Source organism: Camarhynchus parvulus, chromosome 15, assembly GCF_901933205.1.
Source record: "Camarhynchus parvulus chromosome 15, STF_HiC, whole genome shotgun sequence".
NCBI classification, from domain to species: domain Eukaryota; kingdom Metazoa; phylum Chordata; class Aves; order Passeriformes; family Thraupidae; genus Camarhynchus; species Camarhynchus parvulus.
In genome coordinates, this window is record NC_044585.1 from 4,136,592 (window position 1) to 4,157,806 (window position 21,215).

The following is a 21,215-nucleotide window of genomic DNA, read 5'->3' on the forward strand; positions in this document are numbered from 1 at the left end:
ACTGATAGCTTTCAAATGTGAGATTGATGGAATAAATCAGCAGCTGCTTCCCGTGGGTTACAGCTCTCGGTTCCAAAGCCCTACAAATGCCTGGCTTTGCTCAGAGCATTGCTATTTTAGAACCAAAGGCTTAAGTAACTCTTCCTGTGCTGCTGTTCAGCATTTTAATTATGTGAGGGGAGTTGAGACACCCATCCTGTTCAGATATACACCATGGAGAATATTTAGCATTTCTGTTGTCACCTAAATGTTATTTTAATGTTGGTCCCAAGGTTTCTTTGAGCCACTCTCCCCCTTCTGCTTATTTATTAGCATCACATTGGAGGAGAAATAAAAAACCCAAATATTTTGGGGAGGTTTTGGTTTTCATAAACCCAAGCTGTTCTTCATGCCTATTTAAAAATTGAAATCAATATTTTACAGAAAGGCAGTCTTGCTTAAAAAGGAGGAATCTAAATAAGCAGAATTACTCCACTGTAAAGTGATAGGCACTTAAGTATTACAAGATGTTTTGGCATCCCCAAAGTTTGAGCTGATGTTAAATATTAATGGAGTTTCCCACATTCAGCAAAACATTACAATAGTGGAATTCTCTGTATGAAATTTGAGGTTTCAGTGATGACAGGTTTTCAATAAATCATAGAAAAATCGAAATGTGCATGCTTGTGTTTTCTAAATACTTCACTGTGTATTAAATTCTTACCTTTAGAATTGGACAAACTAAAAATAGTAACAGCACACCTTAGACACCCATTCAGAATTTCTGAATATTTCAATGTTTGCTTCTGTGGAACAGGAACACAAATGCTGATTTTCCTTTTTTTCTGAAGGAGGAAGAACCTCAGTTATCCACAAAGCTATTTCTTGCTCTTTTAGCCTTTATTTTCTTTAAGTTCCCCAGAAATTTACAAAAAACAAGGCAAACAATTAAGGTTTCTGTCATTAAATCCCTTTGTCTCTTTACAAAATTCCAGGCAGAGCACATAAACTAAAAAAGTCAATTTTGTATATTAGCATTTGTCCTTGGAAAAAGCCTTTTTGGAAACCTTTCTGTTGAGAATGATGTCAAAAAACCCCTGGAAGTTGGCTCCCTGATTTGGCCTCCTTCCATTGGAACATCTAATGGCTGGGGGGGAAATGTCTTTTTTATTTTGCACATATCAACATTACAGTCCATTTCTCAAGGCAATAAAAACAGAAAAGCTTAATATGACTCAGCCAACTGCAACTTAACCCTCAATAAAAGTCTATTTTTGGCAGAAGGTTCACCTTTCTTTAAAATTATTGTAACGACGAGTTAAAGCCATTTCCTGAATCTGCTTTGAATGCTGTTCATAATGAGGATTAAATTGTTTCATACCTGCAGCAAAGCTGTTTCTGTTCAGAGGGTTGGGATCCTTCAAGACTGATGATAAGCAGGCAAAGAGCAGACAGAAAAGCCAATTTTCTCCTAGAATTCAAGCAAGACCTTGTCCATCTCCTTGAGTAACTTGTCTCTATTTTTCCAACCCATGGCAGGAAATCTTCAGTTCTACAGCTGATGTCTCCACTCTTGATCTCCACATGCCTCATCCTCACCACAGAACTACTTGTGCATCCTTTTAGGATTAAAAAAAAAATGCACTTGCTTCCCTGAGTGCACAGCAAGGCACTGCACTTTATCACTTCCAGCCTCTCAAATGGCTCAGGCCATTACAGAACAGCCTGCCAGGATAAAAAATCCAGGATACAATATTCATGTACTCTGTGAGACACAGCTACTCCTTATGGTGATCGACAGAGGCAAGGCAGACTTTCATTTCATTAAGAAACTGAGGATGAAGCAGCCTATAAACAAAATTCCTTCAGTGAAGCAGTTAAGTTTGAGCCATTTACAGCAGTACAATCCCTACTCAGGGCTGCCAAAAGCAGAAATTACCAGTTCAAAGGCTGACCCAGGGGCACTGGGGAAACTGGCAAGGAATTCTGACAGAAGGAAGTTGTTGTACAAACCTCTCACATCCCTCCTGGAGGCATAAGATTGGTGTGGAAGAGTTTGAGATTGGGGTTTGCCAGCTCCCATGAGGAGCCTGTGCCCTGATTGACCGTGGATTCATGGAGCCCCTCACACACTGACATCCCAGCCACACTTCTGTTAACTCCCAAAATTCCCCCAGAACAGGGAACCCCACAGCAGCAGATGGCTGCTGCTGGTAAAGCACCTCCCCAACACTAAGCACAAGTCACCAGCAATTCCTACAAATATATGTATTGATAAAGTGATAGAGACAGGAAATAAATCCTGCTACTTCCTCAGCACTTTCTATTATTAGAACGATGTTCATTTAAAGACTCAGTGACAAATCCTGCCTGGTACATCATCACCTTATCAAAAACCTGTGACATGTGCAGAGAATGTTAAGTTATATTAAGTAAGCTGTTAACTTGACAAAATCCAGCCTGCTGCATTTGGCTGCCTAAGCTGCAGCAGGGATGGCACATTGTCAAGGGTGGGAAACACCCTCTCCTTCCTTGCCAGAGCTCCAGATCCTCAAAACTCAGCAAAAATCAAGTCAGGTGTCTCAGTCACATCAGGAGCTCAGCCATCACACTTCCACTCCAGACCCACGTACAGGCAGCAGTTTTTGGGATGTGACTGCCACCCAACTGCAGGAAAGGAATGGGCACAGCCATTGCAAACTCCCTTCCCTGGACTCCATTGATCCACACACCAAAGAAAGGCTGGATGGGTGTTAACAGGAAGGCAGCTCAAAAGCAAAACCAGAAGATGCCTCAAAGTGATAGAGATTGAGAAAGACACAATTTACAACTTTTGGACTAGTAATCAAAAGGAGCACTAAGTTGTTCTGCACAGAAGGTGGAGGTGTGACAGCACCATGTGGCTCCTGCCAAGGCAGTCACACATGCCACTGGTGCTTCCAGCCATCAGCAAAGGACTGGGAATAATTAAGGAATGCCAGAGGCAGATCTTTAAACACCTAGGGAGCACCTTAATGTCATTATTTGGGCATTTCCACTTGTGCTGCAGGAGGCCAAGTGTAGAAACCCAGTGTTAATTAAAACAGCCTTCAAGAGGAGCCCTTTGAAGAACATCTCAGAGAATGAAGGTTCCTGCTAACAGCATGACAAGGCCACTTCCTACTCCGTACCAGGATCCTTGGGAGGATACTACAGATCTCCTGTCAGCAGGCTCCCACCATAACCTGTGATTCTGAGCATCAGTGGAAAAAGTGAAATTGATTGTTTGCCTCTTTACATCTCTGAGCGGTTACAGACACACACAGAGTTCATACAGCCTTGCTATCTGCAAAATCCAGGTAATTAGTCCTTTAATTTAGTCATCCACCTATCCCAGCTAATTATATCAGCAAACAGACATACTCTGCTTGTTCATTGAAGGGTTTTTTAATGTGAAGAGAAATGGAAGCTTCTGACTAACCACGCGTGACTCTGAGCTACATTAAAATCACTGTATTTCAGCAGTTTCTGAGCTGTTCACACCATCCTAAAAAAGTCTCCAGTCTTTCAACAGTCCATCCAATAAAGCTGATGTTGTACACCAGATATTCTGGAGGCATCTCTCAGCTGCAGCTGAAACCTGGCGAGATTCATCTTTTGCCCAAAATCCTGAGCCTTGCAGGAAAACAAGGCCAAAAAGCACAAACAACCTCAGGTCTCGGCAAGCAAAGCTTCTTCCACTGGTCTGACTCCCAACAGAAACATGATGATGATGTTTTTGACACACAAGTCCCATCTGTGCACCACAAAACAACAACAAAAAGGAGGATGATGCCAAGTCTTCTCAAACAGTCACCCAAAATACAAAGAGAGCGTACAGAAGCCTGATGCAAAATCCAGAAATAGTCCAGGGCAGTGCTTGGGCATCACTAAAGGTTTAAGGACTACTGGGGATTATGTGGCCAGCCACAAAGTGTCTCGTCAGAGGTCAGGACTGTTCCCTGCTGCTGGGAGGAGTGAGCAGCCTGTGAGCCCCTGGCAGAGGTTTGGTGATGTGACAGAAACCAGGACAGGGCAGAGCAGAGTCAGGTGGCCGAGCGCCGGCGGATCACGAACACGCCCCGCTGCAGCTGCCCCAGGTAGATCCTCATCTTGGTGCTGTCGCTGGTTTTCCTCACCCAGATCTGCAGGAGAGCAATGGCAGAAAGAATGGGGCAGGGAGATGAATGAGGGGAGAAAAAGGGAAAACTCCCAGCAAGCAGCACACAGACAAATTAACTCTGTGTCTTAGTGTCGGAGCTGAGCCCCTCAGGGGGCACAGATCAATGAGGTTAATCCCCTCTCCCTCCCCACGTGAGGCATTTGCAACCTGAGTAGAAAATGAAATAAGGTGTCTAATTTCACCTCCTTAACTTCCTGCTCAAAACAGTCCTCGAGAAAAATGACTCTTTCAAGCACCATCAGGAAAGCAGGTTCCTCCTGCTACAGCTCACAACAGAGCCGTGGCACTGAGCTTTGCCTAATCAAGACTAAGTCTCTCTAGATCCACAGATGATAAAATTATCTATCCTGAGATTTGCCCAGACAAGTAACTATTAGTCAAATAAAAAGCTTATTCTGATTCTGTTCCATGAAGCATTTCCCACCATGTAGCACAGAAATTGTGTCTGGAGATAAAAGGGCCTCTCTTTTAAGCACCTGCATGGAAGGATTCACACCACGTGCCACAAGACAAATTGCTGCCACCAAGGCAGCCACTCCAGAGAGTTTTTGAAATCACCTTCAAGGTGTTTAGATCTAAAAACCTGTACTTTAAAAATCAAGTCTGAGCAATTTCCTCTGCATTATATCCTTCTAATGCATTTCAACATATTTAAATAAATACACTGAGTAAGAATTATCTACTCCTTAGTACTGCAGTATTTTAGGAGGGAAGTCTAATATTTCCTAATGCAAAAGATTATAAAGTTATGTTGGCCTGTGATTTACCCTAAACTTTTTTTTCCTTCATATATTAGTTACAGGCCTGGCAAGTAAATTGATTTAACTCTATTATTTTAGTTATAAATTGACTTTATCAACAGGACCCCTTAATATAAAATGAATTTAGTATTTGCCCGGATTTCTACTTCAATTATTTCTCCAGAGAAATTAAAATCAAAATTCATTGATAATCATCTCCCAACTGCAACATTTCCAAGGATTTGGCATGTTTTGCTTGCCAAAATAATTCAAAAACCCATAAAGTTTGAGTGACTGTAGGAAACAAACACGTACAATTTTATATTCTACCACAGTAGGATAGAATGATGCATTAGTTTTGCTAAATTACAACAATAACTTTTAACAAATTTTAATGCACCCATAAGCACACTACCACTGCTTTTATCTGAACAACTGAGTGCCACAACTGCCACTGCAAGGGAACAGCTGCAACACAAACAGATCCCACATGCAACTCATTCTGGGGAAAATAAAGTGTTTTCCCTTAGCTGCCACAACAAATTAAAGTTCCTTTATTGGCTGATTAAGGAGAAGTGCACTCAAATCTATTATTTCTTTCCCTGAAGTGTCTGGAATCTGCAAGCAAAAACCAAAGTGCTCCCTTTGCCCAACTGCTGCAGGAGCTTGCAAAACACAGGATTATCCTCCAGAAACAAAGCAAGTCTCTTCCTATCTCAAAAACAGATTTCTCAAGTCAGTTTTATCTTGGCTTCAGCTTTCTTTACACCCCAGACAGGTATCTATCTTTAGCCCTTACTAAACCCATGTCTCTCCCCCCTCTGCTGACAAATAAAAGCAGCCACAACCTCGTTGGCTCCCACAGAACTGATCACACAGCTGATCTTCGTGTTCTCTTTAGACTCCAGGTAAATAGCTTGGCTCTTGTGGTACCTGCATAAAGGAAAAAAAAAGAGGAAATGCATGAATCCATTATTGATAAAGCTGAACAGAGTAAATTTGAAGTCTACCTTTCTTTCCACACCACTTTCTCCAGCTTTGCAAGATAGTGGTGATCTGATCACAGACACACATCCTGCATTAATGGTATTTTGAAATGCAGGAGTGTCATAACTCACATTCAACTCTGCACTGAAGGTTACTGAAAACAGATTTCACAACTGCAAGAGGGAAAGGCAGAGCCCCAGCCACAGGCCAGGGGAACTGACAACACATCCAGCCTTCAAGGCTTAATCCAAGCAGCCTTTCCCATTTCAGACTCAGGATGGATTTCAGAAGGCAACTCCTTATTTTGCCTGACAAAATATGAAAGAGCAAATCACAGATACTCAAGCTGTTCCCCAATACAGAATTACCAGAGAACCACCAGAAGTGAATTACCCTCAATCAGCGCAGTCTGTGCATTGTTTAATGAGACCTCAATTTTCTAATGTGTCCTATTGTGTGAAAATACCCAAAATGGTAACTAATGGGTAACTGACTCTGTAATGAGCTGTAAATATCTGCCATAAGGAGTCCATGACTAAACATAACCATTTCATCCCATTTCAGATCATATTTTAAGCTCTGTATTATTCTTAATGTGCTGTGTATAAAACAGAGACTTTGAAATTCCTAACTCTGAATTTGATTCCGTGGACTCCCCTCTTTACAGCCCACATTTCTCCAAGTGCTGCAGTGTGCCAGCCCCAAACCCCCACTTTCTGTTCATTCTGCCTCATTCTCTTCCATAGGCAGAACTAATTACACTGGAACAGGTGATTTGTAAGTAAATCATCTTAATCAAGCAAGCACCAAAATACTTCACAGCTATAAAAGCATGACTGTATTTCCACCTTTCTCCTAATCATGATTTTATCTGGGCAATCCAAGCTGCAGAATCCCTGCACAGATATTCCCTCAGTAGCCACCCAGTGCAACCCCCTGCAGCCTGACTGCCATTTGCAAAACACATGGATTTATTGAAACTTTACAGTTATTTCTACAATAACCATACTGCACATGTGGAAGTCTTCCAATGGTTTCTTCACAATCTCTTCCTACTGGAAAATCCTGCACTCAGAATTTTCACAGTGCTTGCCAGTAGTTGGAATGAGTGTCAGCTTTGAGCCTTCCAAACATACTCATTACCCATGGGGGTGATGAGGGAATAAAAAATCCCCAAATCCTGCAACCTTTAAAACAATGGCTGGACACAGGTGTCTTTCTCTCTCATTTTGACAGAAACAATGTCAGTGGGTTCCAGGGCAATGCAAAGCAACAATGATCTGAGCCAAAAAAAATTTCAGTTTAGCAAGTCCAGATGTCATTAAATGATACAGAGGAATTCAATAAGCTGCTGCAAACCCCAGCCCTCACTAAGATGAGACAAGAATCTCAGTCCAGCAGTGCCCTACCATGCCATGCTGTGAGTACTTAAGCAAGAGTTTTCATCTTGATACAATCAGCAGGAGTGCAGGAGAAGCCAGGGCAAACAACAGCTCTCAAATGTTGGCTGTGCCCACACAGACAAGGAAATATTTCCCCCACTTGCAATTTTTGATTAGCAGTGAATTCCAAAGCTGATGACACACACGTCAGAGGCTTCATTCAGCCCTTGGATTTCACACCATGAATGACTCTCCATCAATAAATTAATGCTAATTGTGCCCAGAAAAGGCAGAGAGCCAAGTCAGCAGTGTTTCACTGAAGAGCTGTCTCACCTGTCTCACACTCACAGACAGGGCAGCTGGAGGCACAGCACCCCGGTGCATCAGTTCCCTGGTCATGTCCCACCCTTTTGCCAAATTTATATTATCCACAGAGGGACAGGATTGAGGAAATTACCTCAGATGAAAAATGCAATGGAGTTTAAGTTGGCTTTCAAGAAAGCAGAGCCAAACAACTCTCGCTGTTGCAATAGGTAAAACACACCAAGTGAGGCAAGCAGAAATAATTCCATTTCCTGCTATAAAGTATTTTACTGAAAGGCCAAGATTTCCAACTGCAACTCCATCAGAAGATTGAAAGAAATCCCTCTACATTATTGTATGCAGCAAAGCTAAGAGCACAAAGATGGTTGCTTTACAGTGAACTGTGGTTTAGGATTTGGTGGGGGAGCACAGAGCCCTGAGCATTAAAAAACTGAGTCTAATTCCACATTCACCTGAAACACTCCACTCTGGAGATGTCTGAATTGTCTCTGCAAGACTTCAGGGGGTTCATTACTGGCATTAAACATTCTCTGTTTTCAGGTAATTGTCATGCAGGGCTGCATCAGGAAACAGAGAAAGTCATTCCTGGGCTGTCAGGTTTAGGATTTCTGTGCATGCCAGCATCCTTTATGCACCTTAGGAAGAATTACCCTCCCACTACCAACAGTTACTTCATTATTTTAAAACACCAGCTACTTTGCACAAGTACTGTTACTTATTACCAATCAAAAAAATCTAAGCAGGATTATTACAACCAAAAAAATATAAGATACTGATCTTAAAGCAGCATCAGAACAAGGCAGCCAGGAAAAACAACAGCTGGAATTCCTGACAGCAAGACCCCCATGACAAGTGAATTCAGCAAGGTGAAAATATCTGTTAAGTGCTTTATGCCACAGCCAGATATCCTTCAGAGAGAGCTGGTGCTTTGCTGAGGTTCTGGGCTCACTGAAGCTCCTCCAGGTTTAAATTTAACGAGAAGTTTTGAGCTTTACTGACAGATTACTTCAGATGCCTTTTTTTCCTTTCTTTTTTTACTCATGAACACTTTTCAAGTACTCCATATGTTTCAAAATTCTAAGAAGAGTTTATTCATCCAATAATATCCTGGGGACAGTCACTTTACACACACCAAAAAGTTATAAAAGCAAACAAAAACCTCTAAAAACCTTGATGAATTTGTGGAATACGTAGCCTGTTCAGTTCCTATCTGCTTTACACTTCACGAATGTTTAAATTGAGGGAGGAGCTTTTATGAGAGCTGGGTACACTGAACTCTCAATTAAACTTCACTCAGAAAGAAAAACTGACCAACTGGCCAAGGGGATTGCTGTATAAAAAAACCAGCTTCACACCTACTTCTGTGATAAAATTAAAGCCTCATCACTTCTTGTTTTGAGCCACCAGAACACTGAAGTAGGCTACAAATAAGCAGATGACTTTTTGAAAGCAAATTGTTTCCTGCTCAAGTTCAAGATTGCACTCTTGATTACCCAGGTTTGCAAGTCTCATGGTTTAAGTGTAAGATCTAAGTTTCCTCTGCAGAATTTAATATTTTCCTTGTGTTTTGTGAAGCTTGTACAGCTGTATGGCCATAAAACTCAACCGAGATAAATCCAATCAGCAATTCTGAAGTTGCCTCTCCCAGGTGGGTTTGATCTTTAAAGGTTATTTGGATTTATTAGAAGCATCTTTCATCCTGAGCAGCTGGTGGATGACATTTCTTCTGCCACCTTGTGGAATGCTAGGCAGAAATCTGAAGCTCAGAAACGGGAGTGTTGCTGACAGCAAATCATGGAGTGTCTGTGTCCAAAGTGGGCAGCTTCAGTCACATCCCACTGTGGCTGCTGCTGCCTCTCCTACCTCTTATTAAGTTTGACTTCCTAAGTGCCACAGTGGGCCATGGAAAAGATTCAAGTCTCCTTTTATTGGAGGCACCAGTTATCTCTGAAAGCCTGCAGGGTGTGAACATTCCATCATCCCCTCTGCTTTACTGGGCCCAGGATGAGCTTGTGGATGGAGCAGCAAACCTCTGCCCTAAAGCATTTTGTTCACCAATTCTTTGCTCAAAGCCATTTCTCTCTGCAGCCTCTGCCTCCTCGCTACACAACACAGACTGATGGAAATAAAAACTCCCCAGGCCTCACCATCTCTTGTCATAGTAGAGTTTGCCATCTTCTATCCGAGCTTCAAATCTCTGTGCTGGAGACTCTGCTGGTGTAGCTGGGAGGTGCTCAGGAGAGGAGGGGGAGGCTGGGGACAGCAGAGACATTCTGGTTAAAGATCAGCACGTGCCCATCTCACAGTAGCACATCTGACTGCAAAACTGCAGTTAATAAGGTTGTGTGTGTAGAAATAGCAAGCAGAGAAAGCTGCAAACTCAAATATCCATCAGGAAAATATTATATATTGTGATGAGTAACTTGACCTCTGCCTTGAACTATAATATTCACTGAAATACAGCATTTATGTGAAAAACATCCATGGGTAAGTGATGGACAATATGTCCTTGATTTTGTTTTAGTTATAATCCACAGTTAATTAGTTAAATATGGTTAAAATTACTGAGGCAAGTTAGTCCCACTCTGTCTTGAAATAAAGTGTATAGGCACATCTAGAGAGCTGGAGGCATAAAACCATTAGTGGTCAATCCCTCAATGGAGCTGACAAGGTGCCCAGGTGCACCTGAATATAATGGAAAAGCTCTTTTCCCAGTTGGATTGTCCCATGCCCAAATGTTTCAGCCACCAAAGATGCTCATGCCCCCCTTCCCATCCCTGACAAACATCAGCACCATACAAGGAACAGCAATTGCACAGCCAAACATCTGCAGTACCATTCTCTGCTCAGAACAGCATCCCATGAACAAATTCCACTGCATCTGTCACTCACCTGGTCTCTTGGGTGATTTAAGCTACATGGGAAGAGAAAAAAAAGCAGTGTTAGAGATCTGACAGGAGCCACAGAAGCTGCAATGGTAACTTCAGATATCTTACTTTCCACACTCTGAATATTTCTATTTTAAATGCTCTGTTAAGTGGCATAACACATAACCAGGATGCTCTAAACAGCCAAAGGTGCAGATAATCAGTATAATGATGATCCAAAAGGCCAAAAAACTGAACTTGGGAACATTCAGCCAACTCACTCCAATGAGTCAAACCCATGTAACACACAATTTTTGAATGTGATACAACATTTCTCAGGGTACACAAAATAAGGAGCTAAATCATTAGAGAAACCTCAACAGCTGGCACAAAACCAATGTTCCACTACCATCCTCAAACTGCCTTAATGAGCAGCTTATATTCTAAGAAATTAGATAAGCCTTCAAGTGCTTAGCAAGAAAACAATATGTTAATCAAACCCAGAAAAAGCTATAAACATGCACACTGCCCCCTATCCAGCTTGCTGAAACCTTGTGACAGCAGGGAGAAAAAAAAATAATGAAAAAATCCTACCCCACACTAAGGCTTAAACCAAAGGCAGCCTGTGATCTCCCAAAAAACACACTGATATCTGCTCAGCCATGAGGAAGAAACTCCTTAACACAGCTCATCCCTTGCTTTACACAAAAGGTAACATTTTTAGGTGACAGTCATTTAAATTAGGTTAATTAAACCTCACTAAAAAAGAGGAGATACCATCTTGCTAAATCTTTTCTTGTGCTACTTCAGAAAGCCTACAAGGATGAAATAGTGCCACATCTCAAAAAATTAACATTAAAGAGAGCTCTGTTCTCTCCAGGAGAAAGCATTTGCCTTCTCTTGAAAATGAAGAAATACAGTCAAGCAACAATCCCTACCTTATTCAGCGTTCTTAGGTCCTCCATTATTTGCTCATCAGTCAACAAATAATTTAGCTGAGGTATCCAGAATTAAGGTTTCCATAAGCTCTTGACAAGCAAGGCTAAAAATTAAAGGTCAATGATATTTCACTTGAGTAAATGCAAGCCAAAAAGTTTCCAGGATTTTAATAAATGTCTTACTTGAGCTGTTTTTTCTGTCAGAGGAATTAATACAAGTCCATCCCCACCATCTTAGCAGCAGAGTGCAAAATCATTTTAACTTATTCAGACACAACCATCAATGAAGAACCTTTAGTGCACTGACATTTACTTCAAGGAAGCATCAAGCACCAGCATTTTCAGTGTTTTTCATCTTTTATTTCTGTGGAGAAGAATCTGTGAGCTGAAACAACAGACTCACTTCAGGTTTTCTACAATGAAGCTAAATCCCACCTAAACCTAGTTAAATAAAACTTTGTGTGACTGGGGATAAATAAGAGCCTACAATGCACCTGAAAAAAACCCCAAAACCTCTGAAAATAGAAATTAGTGTATTACAGTCTTATTAGAGCTTTGCTGTACTTTTGCTTCTTCATAACAAGTGTTAAGCCAAAAGTATTCAAAGTATTACACTAAAGTTAACAATTGCTGGGCTGCATTTCAAGGATTTTGGTTGTGATGGACTTTAATCCTCTCCCAGTGAGCAAAGGCAGAGATTTTCACTGTGTGGTTGCTGTATCATGCTCAATTAGCAGGTCATGTTCACTATGAAACTCATTTATTTTGGATGAGATAGGGGCACTAATAAATGAGGTTTTTTTTTTCCTGAAAGAGTGAACAGAATCTCCAACCAGGAGGAGGTTAATTGAAGCTGGAGATGCTCATGACCATCCTGCATGAACTCCAAAAGTTCAAGGTTTGATATTGCCTTCAGAAAATGAGAGTCACTCAGATAAGTTTTTTTAATCTAAGAAATACAGGTTTAGAATCTAATAAGAAACCCCTGCAAAGCAAATATCCTTGCCTTCCTCTCCAGGTGAATTTAATACACAAATAGAAAAAGTGCCTATCATCACAGAGGAGCTCAAAACATATTTCCAGAAGCCAAGGAACATTTTAATTTTGAGACATGCAGCAAGGCAGATCCTAAGGATTACACAGACATGTTTTTCTGTCTCTTGTGATACATGAAAACAAGATGAATCTTCATCTTTTCTTATTCAAAGAACAAATCTAGCATCCTTGCTTTTGCTATGCATCTCTGGATTAGAGCTCTGAAGCTTTTATCAGAAATGGAAAACCTATTTGGATATGACAAATATGATCTTTCTGGCAAATGCTTTGTCACGTCTTGAAATGAGAAAAGCTCTGGCTCATGTAAAAAGCCATTTACTATCTATGGAATCAATTATCTCAGCATATATATATATCCAATGTTCTTTTAAAGTTTTTCTTTTGTGAAATAAATTGCCTGTAGAATTTAACTTTTTTTGTCAGTGAGAATAGTTTCTCTCATGATACTGTAAGGATTAAATTAGGATACCAAAGGATCTCTAACATATCTATCTAACTATCTATCTATCTATCTATATATATATATAAGTAATTGTATAACTCCTGGTATTGCTTTAGCACACATTATACATGGCAATTGTGCTTCAGTATTTCCCAGGTTAAAATCTGATCCTGGCATTTCATTTCCTTTTCCTTGCTGTACAGAACAACCAAGGTGTGGGTAGCACAGGGGCTGCAAAGCCAGCAGTGACTCCAGGAAAGGATATCAGGGGCAGGTTTCCTCCTCTTGTCTGGGATGGGAACTGGATCATTCGGTCTCCGTCTCAGTTTCCTTGTCATAATGGGCTTCACTTCCATTGAATCTGCAGAGAAATGAAGTTGGAGAGCTGATAAGACCAGAGAGAAAGGAGTAAGAAGCAGCAGCTTTCTATACAAAGCACAGGGAAAATAATCTTCCCTCTTTCATTCAGCAAATTGGATTTTTTTATGTGTGTGTGTGCGCTAGCTTCCAGCATGGAAGTGCTGAGAGTGAATCCAAGTTCTCACCCATCAGGTCACTGTTCAGTGCCAGTGCTGCAATGCCATGGTTACAGCTGCTCCAGGTACTGATAAGCAGCACAATGATGCTACAAGGGTTCAAGGCAAGTTCCTTTCATGCTCAGCCTATCTGCTTGGGAAAAGATTTAAAAGGCCAAGCTCATGGAGTTCTTTCCCAGCCCAATTCAGATCATTAATAGCATGTAAAACATCAGCTACAAATCAATTCTCTCTCATCTTCAAGGCAGAAAAACAGCTTTGTCAAAAGATTAGAGGAAATTTCTGCATTGAAGACTGATACAAGTCTGCTGGAGTGATTTCAAACAAACAGTATTTAAATTCAGATTACCTAAGAATGATTAATGAAATGAGTCTAATTAATAACACACAGAGCAGCAGTTGCAAGGAAGTAAACTGCAGCATATGCACTGGGGAAAGAGAAGAAAGTCTGTTAAAAACTTAAACACCAGTCTCATCACCAAGTAATCATCTGAACTTATTTGGTGCAAATGCCTACAGATAACCTTTACTTGAACAACTGCACTAAACTCTGAACTCATTCCTTAATTCATCAGGGTATGTTGAACTGGCAGCCAAGTGACCACACCATAAATGCCAAACATTATCCCACCTCCCTTTCTCTGTGCTGAGATTTATTGGCTCATCTCTAAGCACCCCTGGATCACCCCCAGGTAAGCACTTCCATCTGGGAAGCCCCTTTGGTTCCCACTAGACACAAAAACCTTGAGCAGCTCTGCATGTGCCGAATACACCAATTCCTCCTCTCCTCATCTCAAGGGTGAACAAAGATGACCATGAGACCAGATTTCATAAATAAATAAAAAGTTACCAAGGAAACAGCATAACTCAAGATGCTTTCCAGTCCACATCAGCCCTAAGAGTTTATATTAAGTCAAGAGCACCATTAAATAACCAAAACAGGGTTTGATTCTCACTTCTGAGTATTAACTACATTATTAGTTAATATAAAACCTGTAGATACTATGCAAGAAATATATGAAGGGTGTAACTCATGGACAGGCCTCAGCAACAAAACCACACTATCAGTCCATGAAGTGAGGGAGCTGCTCTCAAAGAACATCAGGGCCAGACTTTTGTTTCAGCACCACAGGAACAGAATTCTGCAGGAATAATTAACCCCTGACTTAGATCTCTTGTGTTCATTACCACAGAGCACTGCAAGGCACCAGGGGTGTAGGGGGATAGAATATAAGAAAATAAAGATAGTGTAGAAAGTAATTTTACCCCTAAGGAGTTGCAGCTGGGCCAATTATCAAAGATTAGGAACAGGCCTGACTTTAACAGGCCACAGCTGTAACCATGAAGAGTGCTATAACAGAGTGGGGTGGCTGGTTGGGAAGGGAACTGGAGTCAGGTGGCTGCTTTGGGAAGAAGAAAGAGTCAGTGCTGTGAGGAGCTGCCCACAAGAAACACCAAGAAAGTATGGAACTTTTGAGATAAGGAGACAACAGTATGGAACCCCTGCAATGAGATGACAACACAGGGGTACCAACTGTCTCAAAAAAATCTGTCCATTTCATATAAATTTGCTACAGCCTGGACACAAATGTAACCCACAAATCTTTGTTTTCTGGCTTTAAGCAGCAGGTTTCAACCTTTATTGTTTGGCTTTCTTCAACTACTTGACCACCCACTCCTGCAGGAAGAAAAGGACACAGCTTTACAAGCTGCCATCACTGGTTCAGTCAGTATTGTGACATATCTCAACAGTTTTATTGCTACATCAGGGAACCAAAGCAGCCTCTCTCCCTGCATATAAGCAAGGCCATCATCCCCTCTGCTGCTCCACTGGCACTATTTCACCTGTTAACAATTCACTGAATTTTGAGATGCTTTCTCCATTCAAAGGCCATCAATTGGTGCTCTGCCCCTCTTGGCATTTCCCACCAGCTGTGTAAACCAGCACTGACATCTTCACAGCTCTTTTCCTAAGCAGGAGCAGAGTGGATAACACAAATGACAGGTGCTTATCTTCTTTACCTCCTGTTAATTCCATGGTTAGCTTTTCATTCTCAATCATCTTCTTCTTCTCTTCCAACTCTGCTATCAGATTTTCCTTAAGCTCAATTTTCTTATCTTCAAACTCCTTTGCTGCTGCTTTCTTTTCCTTCACATAATTTTTCTCCACCTGATCTGTCTAATGCAAACCCAAGGAGCAAGAAGATTAATTAAGGACTCAAGTTAATGATATCACAACAGCTTTTCAAATACTTTATTCATCAGCTTTTCAGTTCACAACTGGCCCAAGTTCTAAAGATTATCAATATTCACAATCTACACAAAACATCCAAATACCACTTAGTGCTATTATATTGGCAAAAGAATGATTTGTAAAAAGACATTTTAATGTTGCACAACAAATCAAGTCCCTAGCAGAGAGCTCTGCTGATTTATAAACAGCACTCATCACTTTAAACACCCTTTTTTGACCAGCTCAATGCACAGCCAGATACAAGAGCCCAACAGCAAATATTTAATTCTATTTTAAAAATAAAGTGCAGAGGTTACTTGAGGTAAAACCTGCAGTAAGCTCTACTACATCTCAAGTGTAACAAGCCAGCCAGAGGAAGAAAATTTCTTTAAACCTTCTGGGAAAACAAGCCCAAATACTGGCTGATGAAACAAGGTTTATGCCTCTTCCATCTAATTAATGCATATTTTTGATAAATTAAGAGTACTTACTTCCAGCTGCAGGAACAGTTCTGAAACACAAGAAAGACTTAATTTATTACCTTCAAAGCTGCACAAAATTACTTCCTTAACATTTTAAGTCATTGAACATTGCAGCCAAGACAGGCAGTGAAGCAAATAATTCAGGTACCTATCCAATCTCTACCCTGACTTCACAGCTTTATGCTGAAAATAAAGTGACTGTGAAAAAGTTCCACAAAAATACACTGTCACTAGAGGTTTTTTATAGACTGTCACCTCAAAAAGCTTCCACTATTCCACACTATTCAGTTCAGTTCAGGTTGTAGTAGCAACACTCTACTACTCCATTATTTTAAAAAAATTAAAAACAGTAATACATATACACCAAATATAAGAATGTTGTAATAAAAATCAAACTTTCCACTTGCAAAGCATGAAAGCAGTATTATGTAGATAATCAAATGCAGGTAAATGGAAACTGTTGGTTTAATAAACCTCAGCTTGGCAAGGACAAACATAAAAGAGCTTTATTCCTGTAGTACAAGGCAGCTGGATTTTTTACTCATAAAATTCCAAGTGATCACCACCTGCCCTCCTGTGGAAGAACTCTGCTGCTGCAGCACTGCTCGTGGCCAGCCAGAAATACCAGTTTGCACTGGGGCTTAATTTCATCAAAACAGCCCAGGCTTGTCACGATGCAGCTCTAGTGCATATGAAAGGGCTTTCTGGAGGTATTTTCCAACCCAAATCATTAGTGAACTTCATCTCAGGAGACAGGCTCCTGTCAACAAGAAGTTGCTCAAACCACTCCAGTTTCTCAAGCAAATCCTTGACCTTTCCAGGCACTTTCAGAAATACAGAACTGCTTGTTTTTGCTAAAGGAGGAGCAGCTGTATTTCCTATATCCACACAATGCCTTCTATAAAAGGCCCTGCTTCAATATCCAAGGTAAGAACTACTGGAAAGGGAGGAAGAGAGAGTGCAAGCAGCTGGATCTGATTCCCAAGCCATTCCTCTGCAGTGACATAACAAAACCATCCAGAAGGACGAGCACTGGGCACTTTAAAAATTAACTTTGCTCCTTGAAACAGAGCTCCTCCCAAAGTCCAGGCAGCCCATTTCATGCCACAGCCATGCAGAAAAACAGTCCCAGCAGCAAATGCTCTGTGTTCATTGTTCACAGACAGATCCTGGGGAAAGCCTGTGCTCCTAAATTCCCACTCCTGCAAACTGAAGGAGACACCCAAAGGCTTCAGCTGGGGCCACAAAACAACAAAGCAAAGTGGGACACTGTGGGTTAGATAAAAATGGAATCATCTTTTTATTTGTGCTGCTTCACACAAATGAAGGCTAAAACTGTTTATCAGTCAGCAAACAATGCTGATCAAGGGAAGAAAATCATCGAGGCAGATCCTGTCATGCTTGGTGGACTCTAAGAAACCCAACGTACAATGTACCCAAAGATCCCTTTGCTCCAGCAAGGTCCTTTTCTTTAAAGGACAATTACCTCTTTTTTACTTCAGTGTTATACAAAACACACATTTTAGTTATTTGCAGTGTCTTAGAGAGAAATTCCACTCACCTGCATTTCTTATCCTTTCTTTGTACTGCTGGTCCAACTTCTTCATCCTTTTCTGATATTCCTGAAGAGTACCTAGTGGAAATAAGTTGTACATTCCCACTGTATTTTTCTTCCCCAAGTATTAAATATCCTTAAGGAGTCAGACACCACTCAAAGCACATTCCCTGCTTTTGTAAAAAGTGGATTACTCCTTTTAAGAAGTGTTTTAGCAGAGAGGCTTAACTAAAAGTGGAGTTAAGATGGAGAAAAGATGGGAAGCAGATGACATTTTTAACTCTGCAGCACAGTTGAGAGCCAACATGCAGTGAAAGATGCTGCTCCCATCCTTCTATGACATTTGAAAAGTGCTGAAAATAAAAACCAAAGTTACTCTTCTAAGCTTACCTTCCTGCAGCTGCTGTAACTGCCTCTTCAGAGATGCCAGTTTGTCCTGGTACATCCTGCAAGCACAGCAGGAAACTTTAAACACCAAGCACACGTTGTTTATTCCACCATCTCTTGAGGTAACATGCTTACACAGAATCAAGAACTTCTCAGAACTTCAGGAAACAAATGAACTGCAAACTTAAAGAACTTTATTCCAATGAAAGGCTCTCATTCTGTCTTAAAAATGGGTTTAAAATTTGGGATAAAATAGGATTTTTTTTTGTGTTGAAACCTAAAATGACATTAAGATCTACAAACATCAGAAACTTTATAGCAGAATCATTCTTGCACTATATTGAGTTTTATTAGCTGTGTACTAGCTCCCAACATTATTTTAAAAACCCACTGAAGTCTATTCCTGGTGCTGCTGCAAACCTGCATTTCTTTTACCACACATCTGTGGTTTAACAGTGGCCAAGTCTTCCTGACCTGCATAAAAACAGGTCCCTGCCAGTAAGCAAGAACTCAAAATACTGCAAATGCTCCTACACACTAAGGGCAGCCTGTTTCAAGTCTCCCAAAAGTCCATTTCTGGTTCAGGACTAGAATTCAATTGTTTAAGGCATTGGGATAGGCATTTCACTTTTCTTTAGCTTATCTAAAGCAGAGCCTTTATTTTATTTGAAGGATTTATCTGCAGCAGGATCCATTTGCAGCTGATCTCAGAACTCATAATTATTTCTTTGCCTAAAACAGCAGCAACTCTTAATTTCTTGGATTTATACAGAACAGAGGAAAGTAACTGGGGAGAGCAGAAATACAAGTGTATGGACTCATGAGCTGTTCCACTGGGGTAAGCACTTAAAACTCCCAATCTTGGCCCAAAACTTTGCCAAGTTTTAGGCAATAAGTACCCCGAAACCCACAAATAAACAGAACATCACCTTATTTGTATTTGGAATGGGTAACTTACTGTTCTTTCATTTCTACAAAGTCCTCCTCCTCGTGCTTTGCCAGGTCTGTTTCACTGGCATCCTCAGTGTCTAAACAAGGCAAAAAACAACTTGTTTAAATTGAAAAAGTATTTAAAAAAGAAAAACCAAAGTCGGTGGTAAATTATTTGAAAACAAGGAAACAGGCAAGCAAAAAAGAAATCCCCAAACCTCAGGCAATTTAGCATCAAAGACAACCTGAGAGATGAATTCGGGAGGGAAATGAAACATCTCATCTTCCTGCAACTGTGAGTTTTGCATGGACAGCTTCAACCTCAGCCTGGGAATTTCTTCTCATTTAAGATGAGGGGCTCTACATTAATACTCACACACAGGTGAGACACAAACAGCCTGAAGACTCTGAAAGACATTTCACAAACCTGTTACTGGAGTTCCACCCACTCAGTGCTGCTCAGGTTGACCACAAAGCTCTCACTAAAGAGAGCAGTTACTGCCTGGGACCTGAACTTCTCACTTAGTGCTGCAGCACTCAGATACCAGCACTGCCATAAAGATAGCTGCATTTTATAAACAGTATAAACTGTAAATAAAGTAAATCACTGTGGGATTGCCAGTTTGCTGTTAAGACTTTTCAGGCTTTTATTTGTAACACGTGGGTAGGCAAGAATCCATAACTTTGCCAAAGAGGGGCAAGAGCCTCCAGACTTTACAGGGTACAGCTGAGAAACCTGAACCACAGCTAATTCCCTACACAGGGCAGGGGAACCCAGCCCCTTAAATCAAACCTTAGATTTTTCTTAAACTACAAACATGCCAGGGGAGCCCAACCCCTTAAATCAAACCTTTCTCAGATTTTTCTTAAACTACAGTTTAAACTTAAGATAAAATTTAAAGCACCAAAGATAAACCAAGAAGTTTTTTAACTGCAAGAAATGTACTCCAATGTCTGGGCCACCACAAAGGATTCCCATGCTCTGTTGGGAGAGCCCCCACTGACCCTGACTCCCTCTGCATGTTTAATGTTATCCCATCTTTAACCAGAGGGGATGGAGGGCTCTGCTGCCAGTGACAGGCACTGCCCAGGAGTCCTCCTACATCCCCCTTATCTGTCTTTTTATGCCCTCTGCACTCTTGGCTACCTTGGCTTTTTACTTACCTCCTCTTCTCCCTCGCGTTCTGGTTCTTGTGCTGTCACATCCTCCTGCCCTGCTACACTTCTGTCCTTCTCCTCCCTTGGCTGAGTCCTTGCCCCCTCACACCACGGAATCAGAACCCATACCCTGGATGTCTCCGCTGTTTTCCCTCTGCTGTCGCACTCTGTCCCTGCTCAGCGCTCCCCCGTGCCCCACTGTCCCCTGCTCACCTGCGAAGCCACAACTCCGCCTGTCCAGCGGTTTCTCTGGTTTACTGTTCCGCGGGGAGCCGCTGCCCTCTGACAGCTCCTTGTTTCCCTCGGCTGCTCTCGCCGCCCGAGCCCCCGAAGCCCGCAGCCCTTCCCCAAACACCGTGCGGAGCGGAGCGCTCCCCTCACACCCGCCAGGAGAGCCCCCGCTCCATCCCCCCGTCCCCGGGCACCGACCCGCCCCCTCCCCACACACCCTCGTCGGAGTCACGGGCCCGGGCGCTTCGATCGCCGTCCTCCTCCTCGGCGCTCTCCAGCTCCTCCTCCTCGTAGTAGTCGGGCGCGGGGGCCATGGCGGGGGCGGGCGGCCCCGGCGGGGCTGCGGGCGGCGCGGACACGAGCCCGGCCGCGCTCATGGCCGCGGGCGGGACGGGACGGAGCGGCCGCCGCTCGGCAACCGCGGCGGGAACCGCGGCCGCGCTTCCGCTTCCGGGCGGCAGCGCCGGGGCCGCCGCGCCCCCGCCCGGCCAGCGCGGGCCCTGCGGCTCCGAGGGTTACGGGTTCGAGTCCCGGCCCCGCCCAGAGCGTGGCACGGGGTTGGGCTGCGCTGGCGGTGGGGTTTAACTCCTCAGTGCGTTGTGGCCATCTCCCCTCGTGTTCGTGGGCCAGGCTCAGCTCAGAGGTGCCAAGAGATAGAACGGGAGCAACGGGCAGAAACGTGCACAGGAAGTTCCACCTAGAGATGAGGAAGAGCTTCTTCGCTGTACAGTGACCGAGCAGCAGAACACAGACCAAAGAGGGTGTGGAGTGTCCCTCTCTGGGGATA

The 21,215-nt window shown here is 42.3% G+C and overlaps 1 protein-coding gene across 1 annotated transcript; it reads right to left on the reverse strand.

Annotated features, from left to right (window-relative positions):
* Nucleotides 1–3,389: 3,389 nt before the first annotated feature.
* SUDS3 (SDS3 homolog, SIN3A corepressor complex component) lies at nucleotides 3,390–20,854 on the reverse strand. The gene is made up of 12 exons (XM_030959068.1): nucleotides 20,646–20,854; nucleotides 19,068–19,137; nucleotides 18,113–18,168; nucleotides 17,729–17,800; nucleotides 16,177–16,196; nucleotides 15,475–15,631; nucleotides 13,182–13,277; nucleotides 11,419–11,480; nucleotides 10,506–10,527; nucleotides 9,761–9,866; nucleotides 5,769–5,853; nucleotides 3,390–4,142 (listed from the first exon to the last, which is right to left on the reverse strand). Exons 1-12 carry the CDS (start codon nucleotides 20,803–20,805, stop codon nucleotides 4,044–4,046), a joined length of 1,005 nt encoding a protein of 334 aa, XP_030814928.1. The 5' UTR covers nucleotides 20,806–20,854; the 3' UTR covers nucleotides 3,390–4,043.
* Nucleotides 20,855–21,215: the final 361 nt, after the last annotated feature.